General features: G+C 37.3%; 1 protein-coding gene across 7 annotated transcripts in view; it reads left to right on the top strand.

The window, feature by feature from the left end:
* Positions 1–18,836, top strand: part of BCL11A (BCL11 transcription factor A) — a 203,951-nt gene extending 185,115 nt beyond the window's left edge. The window contains exons 3-5 of one of the 7 annotated variants that reach the window (XM_087961244.1): positions 3,170–3,312; positions 4,733–4,897; positions 18,420–18,836. In XM_087961244.1, coding sequence (XP_087817370.1) covers positions 3,170–3,312; positions 4,733–4,897; positions 18,420–18,503 — 392 coding nt within the window. In that variant the 3' untranslated portion in view covers positions 18,504–18,836. Of the gene's footprint in view, positions 1–3,169; positions 9,422–13,736; positions 18,397–18,419 lie in introns of those variants that run through there. The other 6 variants (XM_087961218.1, XM_026676730.2, XM_087961252.1 and 3 more) reach the window with 6 other exon arrangements.
* Positions 18,837–19,133: the final 297 nt, after the last annotated feature.

Below are 19,133 nucleotides of genomic sequence, written 5' to 3'. Positions count from 1 at the left end.
TAATATGTGTGTGTGTACTGTGTCCTCAGCATTACTGGACAAGATTAATGGAACAGCAAAGGCAATTTCATTTTTTAATTTCAAGATAAATTTGCTTTGAGACTGAAAATTCGGACATCTCTCCCCCAATCTTTGTAAACATTTTGGACTCCTCTTTGTTAATTTCTTCCTTACCAGAGGAATTGCTAGTTTATGATGTTCCATAGGTTCCATATCCTGCACTGGTGTATTTAACGATGCCTGTTCACTATAAGAAATACTAGGAAAACAGTGATAAAATATTACCGTGTTTCTCCAAAATGATGACCTACCCTGAAAAGAAGCCCTATCACATTTTCGAGCGCATGTGATCAAATTAAGCGCCACCCACAAAATTAGCCCTAATTAAGACCCCGCTTACCCGGGGTGCAGGGTTTGGGGTGAGGCACACAGGTAAAAAATAAGCTAGGGTAGGGATGAGGGGGTGGAGCTGCCCTGCTTACCAGGCTTCGCAAACCTCGCACCTGCCTTGTCTTCTTCTGTGGCCACTTGCTGTCACTCGTACGCATCACCCCGGCCTCCGTTTCGCCTTCAGTTGCCTGCTGGAAGGCGTCTGCAGTGATAACAAAGCTCTGGATTGATCCGGAGCTCTATTATTGGCTGTAGATGGCTTTCCGGGCTCCTGCTGGGCAGGGCTGTCAGTGCCACCTCCATGAGGTGAGTCAATAATTAGAACCCTCCAAAAAGAAGGCTTCGCCATTTTGGGGGGGGGTTTAAAGAAAATAAGACCCAGCCTTCTTTTTGGAAAAACACTGGTAATAATAAGGCAGAACAGATAGAGTATATCAAAAAGATTGTTAGAAAACTACCCAAATATTCAAGGAAACTGAACTGCTAAACTAGATGCAAGCGTTAAATCAACTTATCAAGGATGAAGTTATTCTCATTTCTGCCAGGTTATTTTCAAATCGTTACAGTAGGTGGGCAGAAGCTGGGGCAAGTAATGGGAGTTCACTCTATTGCACAGAGCTTGGGTCTCTAACCCGAGCTGTCAGCTCTCCAGATGACAAGCTCAGCTTCTTTAACCACTGAGCCATTGCACCCCAAGACAGACAAATAGACAAATATATAGATATGTACACACACACCCAAAAACTTTTTTTTACAAGACAATAGTCTTTTTCCATTTTATTTTAGCCATTTGAATATAAACATTAGGAGCACCACATACAAATCTTGTTGAGGCTAGGTATGCGCACGCGCATGTACACGCACACATACACACACTTGTATTTACTCAGTCATCCATAAGCTAATTGATAGTTAAACTGCTCTAGAGCGGAGAACTAGTAGGCTTGTAGGAGATATCGGACCAAGTATAGAAGTGTCCAAATTTTTCTCAGTCCCAAAGATTAGTGGAAGATGTTACATTAGCTACCTGCATTCAATCTAATCTATCTAATAGGATTATTCTGAACATAAAAGAGGTGAAACTGTTCAACGTTTGCAACTCTTTATAGGATAATTGATTAAAATGAAATTAAAAAGAATAAGAAGAGGGATGCCCACTAAAATGTTTATTGAAACAACTCATATATTTAAATAACTTATGCAAATATTTTAAAATATTAAATTCACATTTACAGTCTTAAATATTTTCTAGAAAAACTGCAATTGTTCACCTCACTAAATTTAGATAGACAACTGATTTTTCAATCAAATGTGGGAATTGAACTATCTAAAATATATTTTTATTTAAACTTGTCATTTCAAAAATCCTAGCATATATATAAAATTTGCCCTTTTATCAGAGGTAATGTATATGTTATAAGTCAGTTCAACCCCACCCCCCGCAAAAAAAAAACCCCAAACTTCTATTGTATCATATATTTTAAACAGTTTCATTTTGATAGTTTAATCTCTCTTAATAATCAGGGAATATTTTAATGGAATTGACTTTCATTTTTTAATGTTCATGTTTGCAAAAGAAAACTGATAAGTAATTAATTTCTACTCCTATGTGATTAACAATCTTTACCCTCAGAATTTAGTTCTATATTATTTCAAAAATATTTGTTTTAAAGTCAGTATGCTTATAAAGCAACTATAAGCAATAATTATTTGTAAACATAATTACTCAAGAGTAGGATCCATTGAAAACAATTGGACATAGTTCCAGGTAAGCATGAGTGCAGTTGGCTGCCTCTTTAAATCTTAAACAACATTTCATTGAAATAATAGGAAATTATTCTAAAATAAGCTTTGTAGTTAAGGCTGTGCAATATTTTAGATTTGACTGAGGAAAATTGCTTCAGAATAAGCCAGAGCAGCACATTTAGTCACAATTAAAATAGCCATGTGTTTGCAGAATTGTGGTAGAAATTGTACCCTCAGTAGTGATGTGATCTTGGAAGAAATTACAACTGTTTTAATGAGATGCTCCAAAATATTCCTTCTTAACCAAATTTGTAGCATTGCACAGCCAACTTTATAGTGTAAAGTTTATATTGAATTAATCTCATTAAAATTTTTGAAGTTAACTGAAAATGTAGCTGAGTTAATACTATTTTTGTGCTACAATCTCTAGTAGTGTTATCCTATCCAATCTTACACAAACATGTGAGTCCCAAAATAAGAGACATTCTCAGGTATGTAGGATTGTACACACAATAAGTACATTTATGCTGGTCTAGGACAAAGAGCTTAATCATTGATGTTGATAGTTGTATATAGTACTTCAGTAATTGATATTTTTAACAGTGTAGATGAAGAAGTGTATTAAGGAGATAATTATATACTTTCCAATGATTGTTAGATGCATGAAACCAAAGTTATGTAATTATGCAGAATATACAGAAAACAAGCAGTGACTTTTCTCTTATAAATGTTAGAAGAATGATGGATGGGATATGTTGCCTCAGTAAGTGGCCATTGGCTTCAGGGGCTTTAGAACAAAATTAGACAAATCCATGTGAGAGGATTTTGTCTAATTGAGAGGAACCTCTTATTTTCTGGCCAATTATGGCAGTAAATACAGGTGGCTTTGAAGGTAACGTTATGGATACTACAAATGCCAGAATTAAGCACTGAATCAATTTAGCATTACATTTAACAAAAATTAATTTCTCTTTTGATGTCAGAAATAATTTGATAATTAAAAGATTGATGTTACCATTGTGTTGTTTTACAGGTAAAGATGAACCCAGCAGTTACACGTGTACAACATGTAAACAGCCATTCAACAGCGCCTGGTTTCTCTTGCAACATGCACAGAACACTCATGGATTAAGAATCTACTTAGAAAGTGAACATGGAAGTCCTCTGACACCGCGGGTTGGTATCCCATCAGGACTAGGTGCAGAATGCCCTTCTCAGCCACCACTCCATGGGATTCACATTGCAGACAATAATCCTTTTAATCTTCTTAGAATACCTGGGTCAGTCGCAAGAGAAGCATCAGGTCTTGGAGAAGGCCGTTTCCCTCCCACACCTCCTTTGTTTAGTCCCCCTCCAAGACATCATTTGGATCCACATCGCATAGAACGCCTAGGTGCTGAAGAAATGGCTCTTGCAACCCATCACCCCAGTGCCTTCGACAGGGTGCTGCGACTCAACCCCATGGCCATGGAGCCTCCAGCTATGGATTTCTCCAGGCGGCTTAGGGAGTTAGCTGGAAACACCTCTAGTCCACCATTGTCACCGAACCGGCCCAGCCCTATGCAAAGGTTACTACAACCATTCCAGCCAGGCAGCAAGCCACCATTTCTGGCAACACCTCCTCTTCCTCCTCTTCAATCTGCTCCTCCTCCTTCTCAGCCTCCTATCAAATCCAAGTCCTGTGAATTTTGTGGGAAAACCTTTAAATTTCAGAGCAACTTAGTTGTCCATCGTAGAAGCCACACTGGAGAAAAACCCTACAAGTGCAACCTTTGTGACCATGCATGCACTCAAGCAAGCAAGTTAAAACGCCACATGAAAACACACATGCACAAATCCTCCCCAATGACTGTGAAGTCAGATGATGGCCTCTCAACAGCCAGTTCCCCAGAGCCTGGAACCAGTGATCTTGTTGGCAGTGCTAGCAGTGCCCTCAAATCTGTGGTGGCTAAGTTTAAAAGTGAGAATGATTCCAATATTATTCCAGAAAATGGGGATGAAGAAGAGGAAGAAGAGGAGGAGGAGGAGGAAGAGGAGGAAGAAGAAGAAGAGGAGGATTTGACTGAAAATGAAAGGCCAGACTATGGTTTTGGCATCAATCTAGAAGCAGCTCGGCACCATGAAAACAATTCCCGGTCTATTGAGGAGAATCGTTCTATCCCGGATGTCATGCAAGGGATGGTCCTGAGTTCCATGCAGCACTTCAGTGAGGCTTTCCATCAGGTTCTTGGTGAGAAACATAAACGAGGGCACTTATCTGAATCTGAGGTGCATAGAGATACATGTGATGAAGACTCAGTAGCTGGTGAATCTGATCGCATCGATGATGGTGCTATTAATGGTCGGGGGTGTTCCCCTGGTGAATCTGCCTCCGGAGGTTTGTCCAAAAAGCTGCTCTTGGGTAGCCCAAGCTCCCTAAGTCCTTTTTCTAAACGCATCAAACTTGAGAAGGAGTTTGACCTTCCCACGACAGCTATGCCTAACACTGAAAATGTTTACTCCCAGTGGCTAGCTGGGTATGCTGCTTCTCGGCAGCTAAAAGATCCATTCCTCAACTTTGGAGACTCCCGACAATCGCCTTTTGCTTCCTCCTCAGAACACTCCTCTGAAAATGGAAGTTTACGCTTCTCGACGCCTCCCGGGGAGATGGATGGAGGGATATCAGGCCGCAGCGGTACAGGAAGTGGAGGGAGCACCCCGCATATTAGTGGTCCAGGCCCTGGAAGGCCTAGTTCAAAAGAGGGCAGACGCAGCGACACTTGTGAGTACTGTGGGAAAGTCTTCAAGAACTGTAGTAACCTCACTGTCCACAGGAGAAGCCACACTGGGGAAAGGCCTTATAAATGTGAGCTGTGTAACTACGCCTGCGCCCAGAGTAGCAAACTCACCAGGCACATGAAAACGCATGGTCAGGTGGGGAAGGACGTTTACAAATGTGAAATTTGTAAGATGCCTTTTAGCGTGTACAGTACCCTGGAAAAACACATGAAAAAATGGCACAGTGATCGAGTCTTGAATAATGACATAAAAACTGAATAGAGGTATATTAACTTGACCCCCTTCTCCTTCCTTCCCCCAATTTATTCCTGGCCCCCTGTGTAGAGATTTTCTAGTCCCTTGTGAGTAAAATATTGGAAGCTAAGAATGGTATTCAGAAAGTGCTTGTCACCAGCACACCTGTTTTCATCTTCCTTTTTGTTTTGTTTTTCCTTTCTTTTCTGTTTTCATCATTTGAATGCATGATCTGTATTGGGGCAATACTACGCAAACTTTGAGCCTTTCTCTTGTGCAATAATTTACATGTTGTGTATGTTTATTAATTTTTTAAAAAATTAGACAGCATGTATGGTATGTTATGGCTGTTTTTTTTAAAAAAAATGTCCCCAAATTCTTTGCTGAGCAAACAGACAAAAAGATCTCTCACACACATGCACAGCACCATGGCTGTTTCCAGTGATATTCCAGGAAAACACACACACACAGAGAGAGAGAGAGAGAGAGAAAGAGAGAGAGAGAGAGAAAGAGAAAAGCAAAACAAGAATTTTTAAACAACCAACCATGCTGCATACATTCTGTAATATATCATATCCATGTTTTAAAAAATAAATGAAAATGTGCTTTGAATTAACCCTTTATCAATAGACAGATAACACTGAAAAGGGGAAAACATTCCTTGTTACTTTGATTTCTGTCTTTAAAACATTGACAATATCAATTAATTTTTGGTGGGGAGATAAGTCTTTAATTGAAAAATGAGGAAATGAGAGCAAAGAGATAAATTTGTACTATCATTTGGTTTAAAATGGAAATCTGAGTGCCTTGAATATATTTAAGCCATGTTGGTGGCAACTACTTGTTCTAAACTTGTAGGACAACTTTCGCACTGGGCAATGTAAATGAGTCCTTTAGGACCTAGCCGATAACTCTGTATTATATTTTTCACAACAGTGGCTACCTAAAAAACAAAAACAAAGAAACCCAACAAATCCTAGTTAATCATCATTCAATCCCCTCCTCAGTCCACCTTTTTTTAAAAAAAGAGTGATCATAGAACTGAAATTTATTTTGCTCTAGGAGAGTTTAAAACAATCACTATTATCATAGGGAATGCTTCTCTCAGGTTAAAATATTACTAACCTGTATCAGTCCCTCCCCTTCCCCTTCTCTTCTCCCTCATTTCCATTTTAAAATTATTTTATTGATAAAAAGAATGTGACTTGTGCAAAAGGCCTTGGAAGATGATTAAGTACGTGAGAAAGAAAATTCACATTATAAAGATTTTTTTAAAAAAAAATCTTAGTGATCCTGGCACAAAATAAGACTTAACCGTAAAAACAGACACTATTAAGCGCAGGTCTAGTTGGTTGTTAACTAGACAATCAAATTAACAATGCACAAACGTGTGTATCATATATCAATCTATGATTTTCCTCTATATAAGGAAAGGTATATAAACAGTCTGGCAATAATATTTTACCGAAGTGTATAAATATATATAGTGATTTATTAGCACTGTTTGCCATTTAAAATTAAGAACAGGTTATAAGCTAATATTGATATGATGATTAACTACGAACTATTAAGATTTGCCTTGATGTGTGACATTCTGAGAGAGAGAGAGAGAGAGAGAAAGAGAAAGAGTAGTAGTGCTCCCTAAAAGTTGTTCTTCGTTTTGTTTCTTTTTAAACCTATGCTATGTGCTTGTTGTATTGACAAGAAAAAAGGATTCATTGCTTTATGATTAAGCTAGCATCTGCCCCGCTGGAAGTTCACATAGCACTTGACTCTGCCTGTCGTGTCTGTATTGTTTCTTTTAATCAGAGGTACACAGGTTGAGTATAAAAATCTTTTTTAAGACTGCTCAGATAGGACAATTTAAATGCACTGTACAATTTTCCCAGTTTACAGGTCTATACTTTAAAGGGAAAAATTGCAAGATTAATGTTTTTTTTAATGAGCATGATCTCATGATAAACATATAAATAATTCTGCCAGCTTGCCATTTTACTTGACTAATGAGTGGGACATAACATTATGGCGCTGTAAATGGGAACAAGTCCTGCAGTTATGTCAAAAAAAACAAAAACCCAGACATTGGTCTTGCTCCTGCAGTGCAAAGAAGTGGTTATTTTGTACAAAACTTTTAAAAATATAAATGTTATGATTTTTTAAAAAAAATTCATTATGTTTAGGGGAAAATGTATTTTAGAATTCATTGTCTTGGTGGTGTACAAGACCTGTTCTTCATTGAAAACCAGTAGTTAAAAATCCTATGCCTTGGATATACATACAACATTTCAGGTTGTAAAATAAATACTTTGGAAAAAGGTTTAACAATATTTAGTACTTAAATATAGGAAAATGCACACTCCTGTTGATTCCTATGCTAAGAAGAGGAAAAGCAAACAAAAGGAAAAGAAGAAAAACACATTTATGGTCTCTTTTTTCTGTAATTTTTAGAATGGTATTTGAATTTAATGTTCACCTAGAGTAGGCACTATAGTATTTATAATGAAGCTTGTATTTTTAATTGTTGCTTGTTTCTCTTTTTTTTTTAAAAAAGAGTATCAGTTACCTTTTTTGGTTGTGGAAAAACATACACACAAACAAAAAACAAATAGGCTGCCACAGTATATATTTTTTAATTTGGCAGGATAATATAGTGCAAAATATTTGTATGTTTCAAAAAATAATGACAAGGAAAGTGTGACATTGTACAGATAAGAGGCCATATAATGGCTGTTTTGGGGGAGGGGGAACAAAAACCTGTTTGAATGTCGCACTAAATGAGCATCTCTGATGGTTGTACATATCAAAGTTCTTTTGGGGTTTCTTTGTTTTTTGCTGCCATATTGTATGCAGTAATGCAAGGTGATGATGTTGGTTTGTTCTGTAGTGTGCTCTGGTCCCTTTTCTTCTCTTACCCTTTTACATTCCAGCATCTTAAACTTCATATGCAGTAAAAGAAAAAAAGATTAAAAAAATAGAGTGAAAGGAAAAAATAAAGTTTTGCAGGCTTTTTTTTCCATTGCCAAAAAGAAAAATAAATTAAAATGGTGCTTTATATATTTAGATTGGAAAAAAATTCATATTGAAAGCATATTAAAGAGAGAGAGAGAGAGAAAGAGAGAGAGAAAGAGAGAGAGAGAGAGAGAGAGAGAGCCCCGCTGCAGTCAATACCTTTTTTGTATATGGCAATGCAAAATATTTTGTTATTATCAGCCTTTTCTATTCCTGTAATGAAAGCTGTTTGTCGTAACCTGAAATTTTATCTTTTACTATGGAAGTCACTATTTATTATTGCTTACACGCTCTGTTGAGAACAGTGGCGTCAGCTTTTATCTTTGTTTTTTGGATTTTTTTATTATTTAGATGACCAAAGGTCATTGGCAACCTGGCTTTTTATTGTATTTTTTTTCTTGTCTTTGTTAAGTTCTATTGGGAAAACCACTGTCTGTGTTTTGGGAGGGAGGGTCTTTTTTAATTGGGTAGTTGTCTGCATTACCCTGTTCATTCACCCATTTTGTCCCTAAACTGAAAAAAATAAAAAAAAATTGCTTAAAGTACATACCATAAGCTTTGCGTATCCTCATTTGACACACTCTGTAAATTTCCCTCAGTGAGAGAAGCAACTTTTAAGAGAAGCCCAGTGGGTTTTCTTCACAGGGCATTTTAATATATTACTAACCTAAAGACCCAGAAAGCTCCCTATTTATACTACAATAAAATATTTTACCCCTGAGGAAATGCTTCTTCAGTTTTATATTGCAGTGATTTTTTTTTTAAAGAAATGAGAACTTTATTTTATTTTCCATCTAGATGTTTTCTTTCCTCTCCTTCCTGAGTTTTCCTAAGAATGCATATCTAAAGACTAAAAGTGATGCTCATATTTGCCTGTGAGAGGGTCTATCGTCTTGGCCGCTCCCATACCCCTTTCTGTTTTGCACTGTTGTATACAATCACTAACATATCGAGTTATAAAATGATATGCAACCCTGGATGGTGACCTCCCATAATCCCCTCTTCTTTTTCCCAACTTTAAAATCAACTGAAGATCCATGTGATAGATGAATTGGAAATATATGGTCTCTGCTATGCAATCATAATATAGCAAAGGCAGAAACATTTTAAGGATGTGCAAGAATGCACATTGAAACATATTGGGGTGCGCATTCTACCCCCCCTCCCCCCCCCCAAGTTTGCATCTTCGAGACTCAACATATTGGGAAATTGTTTTCTGATACTTTCTCCAGTTGGAAAACAGACTGGGATAGGAGCTGCTCTTTTTATATAGACTGTACAGTTGATAGGTTTTGTCAATACATTGTGTATATATATATATTGTCTTTAAATATCTGAACTCTGGTTCTAATTATATATTATATATATATTATTTATTTATATATATATATATATATATATATATATATATATATATATATATATATATATATATATATATTACAAATACTGCATGTTGCAGCATTAGTTTGCTTTATTAAAAACACATACCTCTGTGATACTGTCTCTTGCTCTTCCTACACAAATTTCTTGTGTATTTTTTGTTTAAATTTTATTTTAAACTTTACGTTGGTGTCAGTTCATTAGCAATTTGATACTAGTTTCAAATCTTGAGATGTCGGTTTTAAAATAACTAATAAAGTAATTTCCCTAAAGCTCACACTAGGGATTTTTCATGGGTTAATTTAAAACTGCCCATGACCTATGTTTAAAGGACTTTTAAGAACTCTTAATGTCCCAGCTCAGTTGTATTTTGGCAGGTATCACTCTGCTATCAAGCTGTTCAAATAACACCAATGATCAGCACAACATAAAAAACTGGGATTCCTCCATTCTGGGATTCTGAAGTATAAAATAGCTTGCCAACTATTATATTTTTTTCTGATTTGTGCTACTTCAGGGAATCCAACAGCTGCTTTTAATACTAAGAGAGAAACATGGAATGTAAGGGTACAGTTTTGAAACAAGGTTTGTGTGTCTCTGTATGTGTACGCACACATACATACCCATATATGCATGCACTCACATATACCCTCAATACATACATGCACACCTGCCAGACATAAACATCTGCCAGAGAGACATAAGTTTTATACAGAAAAAAACAGTTCATGCTGAAATTATTCATCAAAAATCCAGCCATATACAAACTCTTTTTGCTTTTACCTCAGCATGGATCTAACACCCTATGGACTTGTGAGGTGTACATGAAGCCTAAATTTTTGCTGTTCTTTGCTGCGAAAGGAGAATTCTTAATGCTTCTATTTTTGGTACAGTATGTTTCCCTGACATGGAAGAGGATGAGAGAGTTTTTATTCCTATTAATGCAGGATACTGCATTAATGATGGTGATGAAAATTATTATTTTCACATTCTGGTGACTCACAGGATGGGCTGATCTAGCATCTTATAGTAGAATAGGATTGAAATAGAAAAGATTTACATAAAACTGATAACTGCATGAATTTCATTTGAGGACTTTACCTCTTACAGTTCCAGCCATCATACAGCACTAGTTTCAGAAATCCATATGAACATTGCAGGACTTCAGAAGTGAGAACTGAGAAAGATTGTTGCTAGCAGACGTACAAAAGAACTACAGATATATTGTGTTACATCTTACTGAAAGACTTATTAGTTAATACCTCTTCTCTTAACATGTTCAACTACCAATTTTCTAAGGCAGGTTCTCAATACAATTTTAATTCAGTGAGTATTATACCATACAACATGCTAATGTAAATCACGAGGGATGGCTTAGCACATTATTCTTATTTCATAAACCATAGTTGAGCAAACCATACTTCTATTATCTTACTTATCTGCTACTCATTCTTCTATCTCTTCAAATTTTGAGTCCCAGGACCTATAGGCTCTCACCCTTGGCCGTGCCTCCTTCACCTCCAGCCACCAGCTTCAACCCATTCACAGCCAGCTTTCCTCCTCTGCTAGCCCTCCCCCAGCAATTGTCCCTGGCCAATGGGCCTCTAGCCTTTTGACCTTTGCCCTTAGTTTCAGCCCATTCGCCGAGACACAGTTTGTCTCATAGAGTTTAGCTCCATGGGTCAAAAAGCCACCAGCCAATCAGGTAGCAGGCAGCAACCGTGGGACTGGGAAGGGTGACCGAGGTGGCTGGAAGGGGGATGCAACTAGGAGAGAGTAAGGGGGAGCAGGCAGACATATGTCTGCATGACTTGTGCTGGTACTGGGAGGGGGAAGCAGGCAAACGCTGCTTGCACGCTGCTCCTGTGGGGCTGGGAGTGTGCTCAGGCAAACGCTGCATGTGTGCTGCTCCTGGAGGGCTGGGGTGATGACAGAGCTTTGACGGTAAACATGGCTGCTGGTGTGAGGGGGGGGTCAAATGGTGTGGTGCATAGTGGGGAGAGCAACTGAACTGCCTGTTCTGTGTTAACCCAGAGTCCAGGCATTTGCAGCAGCACCAACCATATGCAAGCAGCATTTGCCTTCAGCACCCCAGGAGCAGCGCGTAAGCAGTGTTTGTCTGCTTTCCCCTCCCTGCACCAGCACAAGCTGCAACAGGCAGCATTTGCCTGTCTTCCCCCACTTGCTCTCTTCCATAACCTGTCACCAATCACATCTCCCTTCCAGCCCCCTCAGCCACCTTTCCCAGCCCCATTGTTGCTGCTGCCACCTGATTGGCTGGTGGCTTTTTGTGGAGCTAAACTCTATGAGACAAACAGTGTCTTGGCGAATGGGCCAAGCCTAAGGGCAAAAGTCAAAAGGCTAGAGGCCTATTGGCCAAGGACAATCGCTGGGGGAGGGCCAGCAGAGGAGGAAAGCTGGCTATGAATGGGCTGAGGCAGATGGCTGGAGATAAAGGAGGTGTGGCCAAGGGTCCCATTCTGCAAATTTCAACTTTTCTCTAGTGTTCCTTTTAGTTCCCCCATTTCCTAAATTTGATCAATCTTTCTATTCTCAATTTCAGTATACCATTGTTGCCATTTTAGGGTGGAAGGTTAACTTTTCTAATTTCATGCTATTTTGTTTTTTTCCCCTCACCTTTACAGCATTGTAGCCAAAGGTTGATTAGAGTGTGTCAGAGAGGTAAATAAAATTGAGCTGTTATTGATTCAAAATTTGAATATATATTATAGAAATGAAGGATGCTTTTGATGATGCCAACAAGAGTCACCAGAGCAGTCCCTTCTGTATTGGATTGCTGGCTGCTTCACATGCAGGATCTGAAAAATATTTTTTCTATGAAGGTGGTACTAAACTGAAGCCATGAATTTTCCTATTCATACTTTCCCTTTTCTGATCTGGCAAACAACATCATTAGCTCTGCACAAAATTCTTCACAGGTACTTATAGCATCCTAAAACACTTTGGAGCTGCTAAATCATATGTCATGTAGTTAGAAGCACTGCTTAGAGGATTAATAACAAACATAATTTCCTGATATGTTTTCTTTATTATATATTACTTAGTTTCAACTCTTACATTAATTAAAACATGTTCAAAGCTTTAAAAAAAATGGTCTTATTTACTGTTGCTTAATATCCTATTTTAATTCTTTTTCAAGGTCTTCAAGTGGAAAGTGATTAATGTAATGTTCACCAACAACTATTGACATCCCTAGTTCCTGGCCAAATTATCTGAATTAAAAGTAACTCAGCAAACAAATCAGAACAATATCCTCATACATTGTGTATCTTCCCAACCATTAAACATTGGTACAGGCTGAGGTCAAATTAGACCTTAGGTGATAGTTTTGATTGACATAGTAAATTGTACTAAGTAACACAATGTTTATGTAGGGAAGCCAATTACCAAAACCAGGGTATTGTTTAGTCACTGATAATAGTAATGGTTCTCCATCAATCCATCTTCAAGCCCTACAGGTTTTCAGAAATTTATCCTATACTCTCCCCTTGTCTGGGCATTAATCTGGTTCAAGGTATCCCATTCTCTTCCTGTTATTGGGCTTCTGGCTGATTAGTCTCTCTTAGTTTCTTACCAATCCAGTTTCTTGTATTTTGATTTCCCTTCCCCTATATTAGTTTTGTCTTTTCTAATTGGCACTTTACATTTGAATTCCTAAAACCACTTTTAGGTGGCCAAAAAGTAACTCTTTCTTGTTTTTCTCCCATCAAGCCAATCAACCTCTGTTCTTCCTCATTTTTCTAACTTTCAAAGTTATACACTTCGTTAAGTTGTAATTTACACCCACCTCAAATCTCTAGGCTAATATTTCTTTCCAGTTATCTTGCCACTATGTTAGATCAAGTCTATTGAATTTTCCCCCTCTATTAGGACAACTTTCAGTAGTTTTATTTTTCCGTTTTTCAGCCATGATGCATAATTTCTCTTCACCTTCTTGACATTTTTAGACTTTATTTTTCATGTCTACCTTTGCAGCAGAATCTTAAATTTTATCTAAGTTTGTACTTCCATATGTATCGTTAATGCAGAATTAACCCAGTTCTGTGATCCAAGCAAATAGTACAGATTTAATCCAAACACAGGTATAGTTTTCTAGGTCTTAGGTTAGTCTCTATTCTGATTGAGACATCTTTTGCAAGATATGGGGGTCAGAATATCTTTATTACTCTTTTCAGGTGTTGTCTGCAAAAGTTCTTTCAAGGATCTTATATGTGATAAGTTGAATCATCAACTCATGTTCCTGCAGTGCCCTATGGTACTTGTTCCTGCATTATGTGTTACATCATGCATTTGTTAGAACCTATGGATCTTCCACACTATTCACTGAAGACTATTCAAAATCTTTACTCCAAAAATGATGGGAAAATGCTTTTGTATCCTTTTGGTTCCAGTACAAATTGCCTTTAATCCTGCAGACCTTTAGAAACTTGAGGATGAGCAACAAAAGAGAAAATGATGGAAAAGTAAGGAAGGATTAAAAATTGGGAGTAATTGCATATGATTTATGTTATGAAGTTAAGCTTTCTGCTAGCTTAACTGTCATGATGGTGTTAAGGTGAACCTGATGAATTTGAAACTGACAAGACCAGAAACTTTCAGAAGACTGGCGAACCAGTGGATTGGACCATTAAATGAAGACGTGGATATGGTGACCTGCTTGCTGTTTTAGCCTTGCAAAGGCTTACAAATGTTTCTAGATCCCTTGATTATATTTTTTCCTGTATTATTTATTTATTTGTAGCTCACTGAGAGCCTGAAGAAAAGAGGCTGGAGATTAATAATGCTGCAATAATCATCTTTGGTGGATTAGTCACTTAGTAAACTGTATGAAAGCCATAGGGAATGTATGTGACTGGCTATCTCTTAACCTGGGCTTTACAAAATAGGTAGGTAATGTGTGTGTAATCCTGACATGAAAAAATAGGCCTTTACTGCAGCACAAGGTTAATGGAAGAGTAACATCCTGTTTTCCTTCACTACGTGTATAAAGTATGTTAGTGCAGTGTCCCTGCAGAATTTAATATAGAGATTAATTTTGCATAATGCCCTTACTTTATGAGGGAGAAGTGTTGGTCGGGTTTCAGTATGGAATATCTGTCCCAGACTTTACCACAGAACCATGTATTTAGCTTCACCTCAAAAAGAAAATAATCTGAGTGCTAGCAGATTACTGAAATCAAAATGGCAATGCTGTTTGAAGACTTCAGTACTGATCAGTTCAATTACTATTTTCAGTACTAGTATTAAACATTTCAACAATATCTTGTACTTGCTTTTATGAATGTCTGTAAAGATTTTAGAAGTCTTTTCATTGGTCATCTGCTGTGAAAGAGCTATTATTTCAGTTTCCATTACCTTGCACATTGCACATGTACAGAATGTGATACAGAAAACTGTCAAACTGTATGTCTTGTCTTCATTTCTGAGGCTATTTGATGTATGTATGTATAGCATATATTTTATCTGTAAACATGATGCCTTGAAATAATTAATCAACCATATTTTCTTCAAATAGGAGAATTGGCTTGGACCACCTGAGAATATAGACAGATCTTAAATACCCTGAAAGTTTAATTATAGCATCCACATTTGCTCTACGGTTGTACTATTATAACAATTTTCCAAGCCAAGTCAATTATGGTAACATCTCAATGATACCTGCTTTTGTATCATTGAGATTGTATGGGAGAGTTGATGGAGATAGAGTAAAACCATTAAGTTCAGAATTCAGACCTTCCACAAGAGTTAATTCATTTAGGTTCTCGTCTCATCCATCACGTGCTAACTTGGCTGCATGGAACAAGGCACTTTCCTCCTCCTTCACCATTGTTTTTTATATTGTTTAGCAAAATAAATCTTCCCAAATGTTTTCTTATAAAGACTTCGTTAAACTAGAATTCCAAGGGCCTTTCAGATTTCTCATACTTAACCTTAACAAAGTGTCTCCCATTCTTGTGTTTTAGCTTGCACAGAGAAATAGAAAGCCCAGGGCCATACAGCAATTTAAGGACAACCTGACAAATTCACAATGTACATAAGGTTAAAGAACCTGCTGTTTTCATGTGAAATGTGTAAGTACAGCAGGTGACAACACCTAGCTCCCTTGGCTGATTCAATGAAAGCTAAGTAGGGACAACCTTAGTTAGTACTTTAAATGAGAAGTCACTGGGAAATCACTGTAAGCTGTTCTGGGAAGAAATTCCAGAAGGTGATAGTAAATAACTTTCCTGTTGTTGGCAGGACAATTGCATGGACATCTCTGTACTTAACTAGGAGTCAAATGTAATTTGAAGGAGTCTTTACCATTCTTAATAGATGAATGAAGCCCAGCCAGTGTTGTAGTCATTTCAGTTTGACTACATGATAGCATTTTTAAGAAAAAGAAGTAGACCTTCACTTCAAAGTAAAATCATGGGATTTGTTTTTTCAAGTTATTTATTAATATTCCTTACAGTAGGTGGTGAACCTTTGTTGGATAGATACTAAAATCTGCATACCTGAATAATAACAACATTGCTCAAACACTGAATATTATTAAAATGATTTTTTTAAAATTTTCAGTTCATACTTTTTATGCGATATATTTGAGTACATCACAATCTGAAAATACGGTTACTATGGCAGTTGTGAATTACTTTCATGATATAGAGAGTTAGGTCTGTTGGGGACAATTAAGGCAATAGTGGAAAACAACAGCAAGATGCCACCTAAACATAGAATGAAACAGCTGTGAGCCTTCAATGTTTTTTCTGCAAATCTCAGTTTTTTTAATCATCGGCTGTGTTGGCTAAAATTGTGAGAAATTTATTTCAGCAATATCTAGAAACCCACTGTTTTAAAAACTTAAAGAACAATTCATATCTGACATGTAATTCTATACTGCAACTTTGCTTCCTATGTATAAGCTGCATGGAAATTAAGTCCACATTTTCAAGATCCCATAGTATTGCTTAAGTAACCAGGTAAGGAAGCTGATCTACAGGAACCAAGCAGAGTAGAATAATAAGAGTTTTTATAAGACAATGTATTGTGGCCTGAAAGCCAAAACAAAAAAAACAGCCATGTGAAATGTGACATTTTCTAGAAGTGTGATGAATTAATGGCATTATAGAAGCATTAACTATTGAGGCCACTTAATATCTGTTAGATTCCTGAAAGTGAATTCTAATGGTAGCCATAATGCATTCTGAAGTTGTGCCAACGTTCTATACAAGCTTGACTGGCAAGCTTCAGAAATATTTTGATATTTATTTCTGGTGAAAAAAATAATAATGAACAATATGGTTCAAGTGGGTGGAACATATAATAACATCTTGTGAACATTTGAAAGCCATTGAATCTCAGGAAGGCAAGCCATTTCTCAGAAAATTTGTCACAATCCTACTGCAATTTTCAAATGAAAGAAGACACTGAAAGCCATTTTATGCTACAGTCCTGATTCCCACAGATATATTCCAGTTGGGCTATATCACTTCAGGCTGCAGAGTAGAAGTCATTTGTATGATCCTATATATAAAATGCATATCAATGTTTGCATAACATTACTGCTGAAGCAATTTTTTACTGCACAGAAATGATAACATATCATTATCAACCCTCAGAACTAGATCACAGAAATTTCATGCTAGAAATGATCTTGAAGAGCCCCTTAAAATAATAAAGAAATGGCTTGTCTTTATCAGAGTTACCAAAGTTTTTCATGTATTTGATCAGAATCATATCCTGTGTAATAGACACTAACACATTGCTGTGATTGACTTTGGGATATGAGAACATATCATAAGATTGTTCTTTTAATTAAGGAACTGCTATGTGTTGTTTCATGAGGGAAGCAGCACACATGATCAGCTATATCTTTCTGGTGCAGTTCCTCGTAAACTGCAGCATTATGAATGAAGAACATCCCATGCTTCCAACACATCCAATACATAACCAAATATTTATTTTGGTGCAATCAGTCGGATGATCTTTATGGACAAACCATCAGATTACAACAGTGTCACTGGATAAGACCAATCTAGTGGGTGGGGGGACCAGTAAAAGCATCATTTACAAGAACCATAATATGGACGGAATTCTCCAAATCTGGATTCTACATCCACAGTTTCTACTAAAGTCAGCAAAGTTTGAAGGCCACAAGCATGTAAGCCCATGTCTCACATCATGGGAGCTGCTAATGGGCTTGGATGTCAGCATTTCTCAAGAAACAAGTATTGGTTTGATGGCAATTTGTCTTGTCATGAGATTATGCTATGTGTTAGGTTAGACCTAAAAGCCCTGATCCAGCAAAGGAGATTCAGGTATGAATAGCAATAGCACTTAGACTTATATACCGCTTCATAGTTCTTTATAACACTTTCTAAGATGTTTACACAGCATATTGCTCCTAACAATCTGTCCTCATTTTACTCTCCTTGGAAGGATGGAAGGCTGAATCAAACTTGAGCTGGTTGGGATTGACCTCCCGGCAAAGTTAAGAGAGTTAGCCTGCAATGCTGTATTCTAACCACTGTGCCATCACCACTCCATGAATGCAGGCTTCTTTGTGGTGAATCCATATCTATAAACCACAAAATGCACTTAGGTCCATAAAAGTGGTTGAATGTGTCTACAAAATTGACCAATGGGCATATTGATCCGTGACCTTTTGTTGTGAGTGATTAGGTACATATGCTGGATTGGGGCACTGTATTTTTCTGCTTAATATAGGAGTTTGTTAACTTGAGAGGTGCAAGGTGATCAAGTAAAGTATCGCCTAGTGTGCTGCATCCTCTTAATTGTAAACACAAATGCTTTGACTTTCGGTCCATATTACACCTTTCTTTTTTCCCTCCTCTGTCCCCATTTTTTTTCCCTAGGTTGGCGTAGCGCCCAGGGAACTCCCGATGTGTGGCAAATTCCGGATGGAAGCTCAAGGACGCTTAAATTCTGAGAGAATTTGAAACGCAATGGGGATTTGCGCCACGTATGTGAAATCCAAGTGGGGTTGGATGTTTGGTTAGTTTTGTGATGCTACCTGACTGAACAGCATCAAAGCCAGAATCTTTGCAGACATCCCTCTGCCGCCTGTCCAGAAGACTTTCTATTTATATATTTTTAACAAAATAGCAAAACCACGTCATTGGGGAAAAATCTTTCATCAAGGGCTTTCTTATATATATCTATATTCCTTTATTTGACAATCTTGTATGCCATTTTGTTTCTAGAATGGCAATGGGAAAGCCACCTAAAAATAATAAGGGTGATCCAATAAACAAGGAATTATTAAATCAAAACCTTTTACTCAGGCACATCTACATTTCTCATTTATGATGTCCAAAGCCTGAAAGAACACACATTTTAAAAACCTTTAAAGTTCAGGAAAGCTTTTTCCCTGGATCTTTGAATTTCTACATAAGTCACAGAGGAGACTATAGTTCAGGTGGGGTGGGCACCCTATGGGTTGCATGTGATTCCCAAGTCCACTTTTTGCAATTCACTGAGTCTGTCAAGATCATACAATCAACATTTGGTGGAAACTACCAAATAATGATGGTGCCAATTCTCAATGAGAAATACATGAAAATAGGTGT

This window comes from Notechis scutatus, chromosome 1 (genome assembly GCF_049901735.1).
Source record: "Notechis scutatus isolate UNSWTSFEM ecotype Mainland chromosome 1, rNotScu1.2, whole genome shotgun sequence".
In the NCBI taxonomy this organism is placed as follows: Eukaryota; Metazoa; Chordata; class Lepidosauria; order Squamata; family Elapidae; genus Notechis; species Notechis scutatus.
The sequence above is the reverse complement of the archived record's forward strand: the minus strand, read 5'-3'. Positions and strand labels throughout refer to the sequence as shown.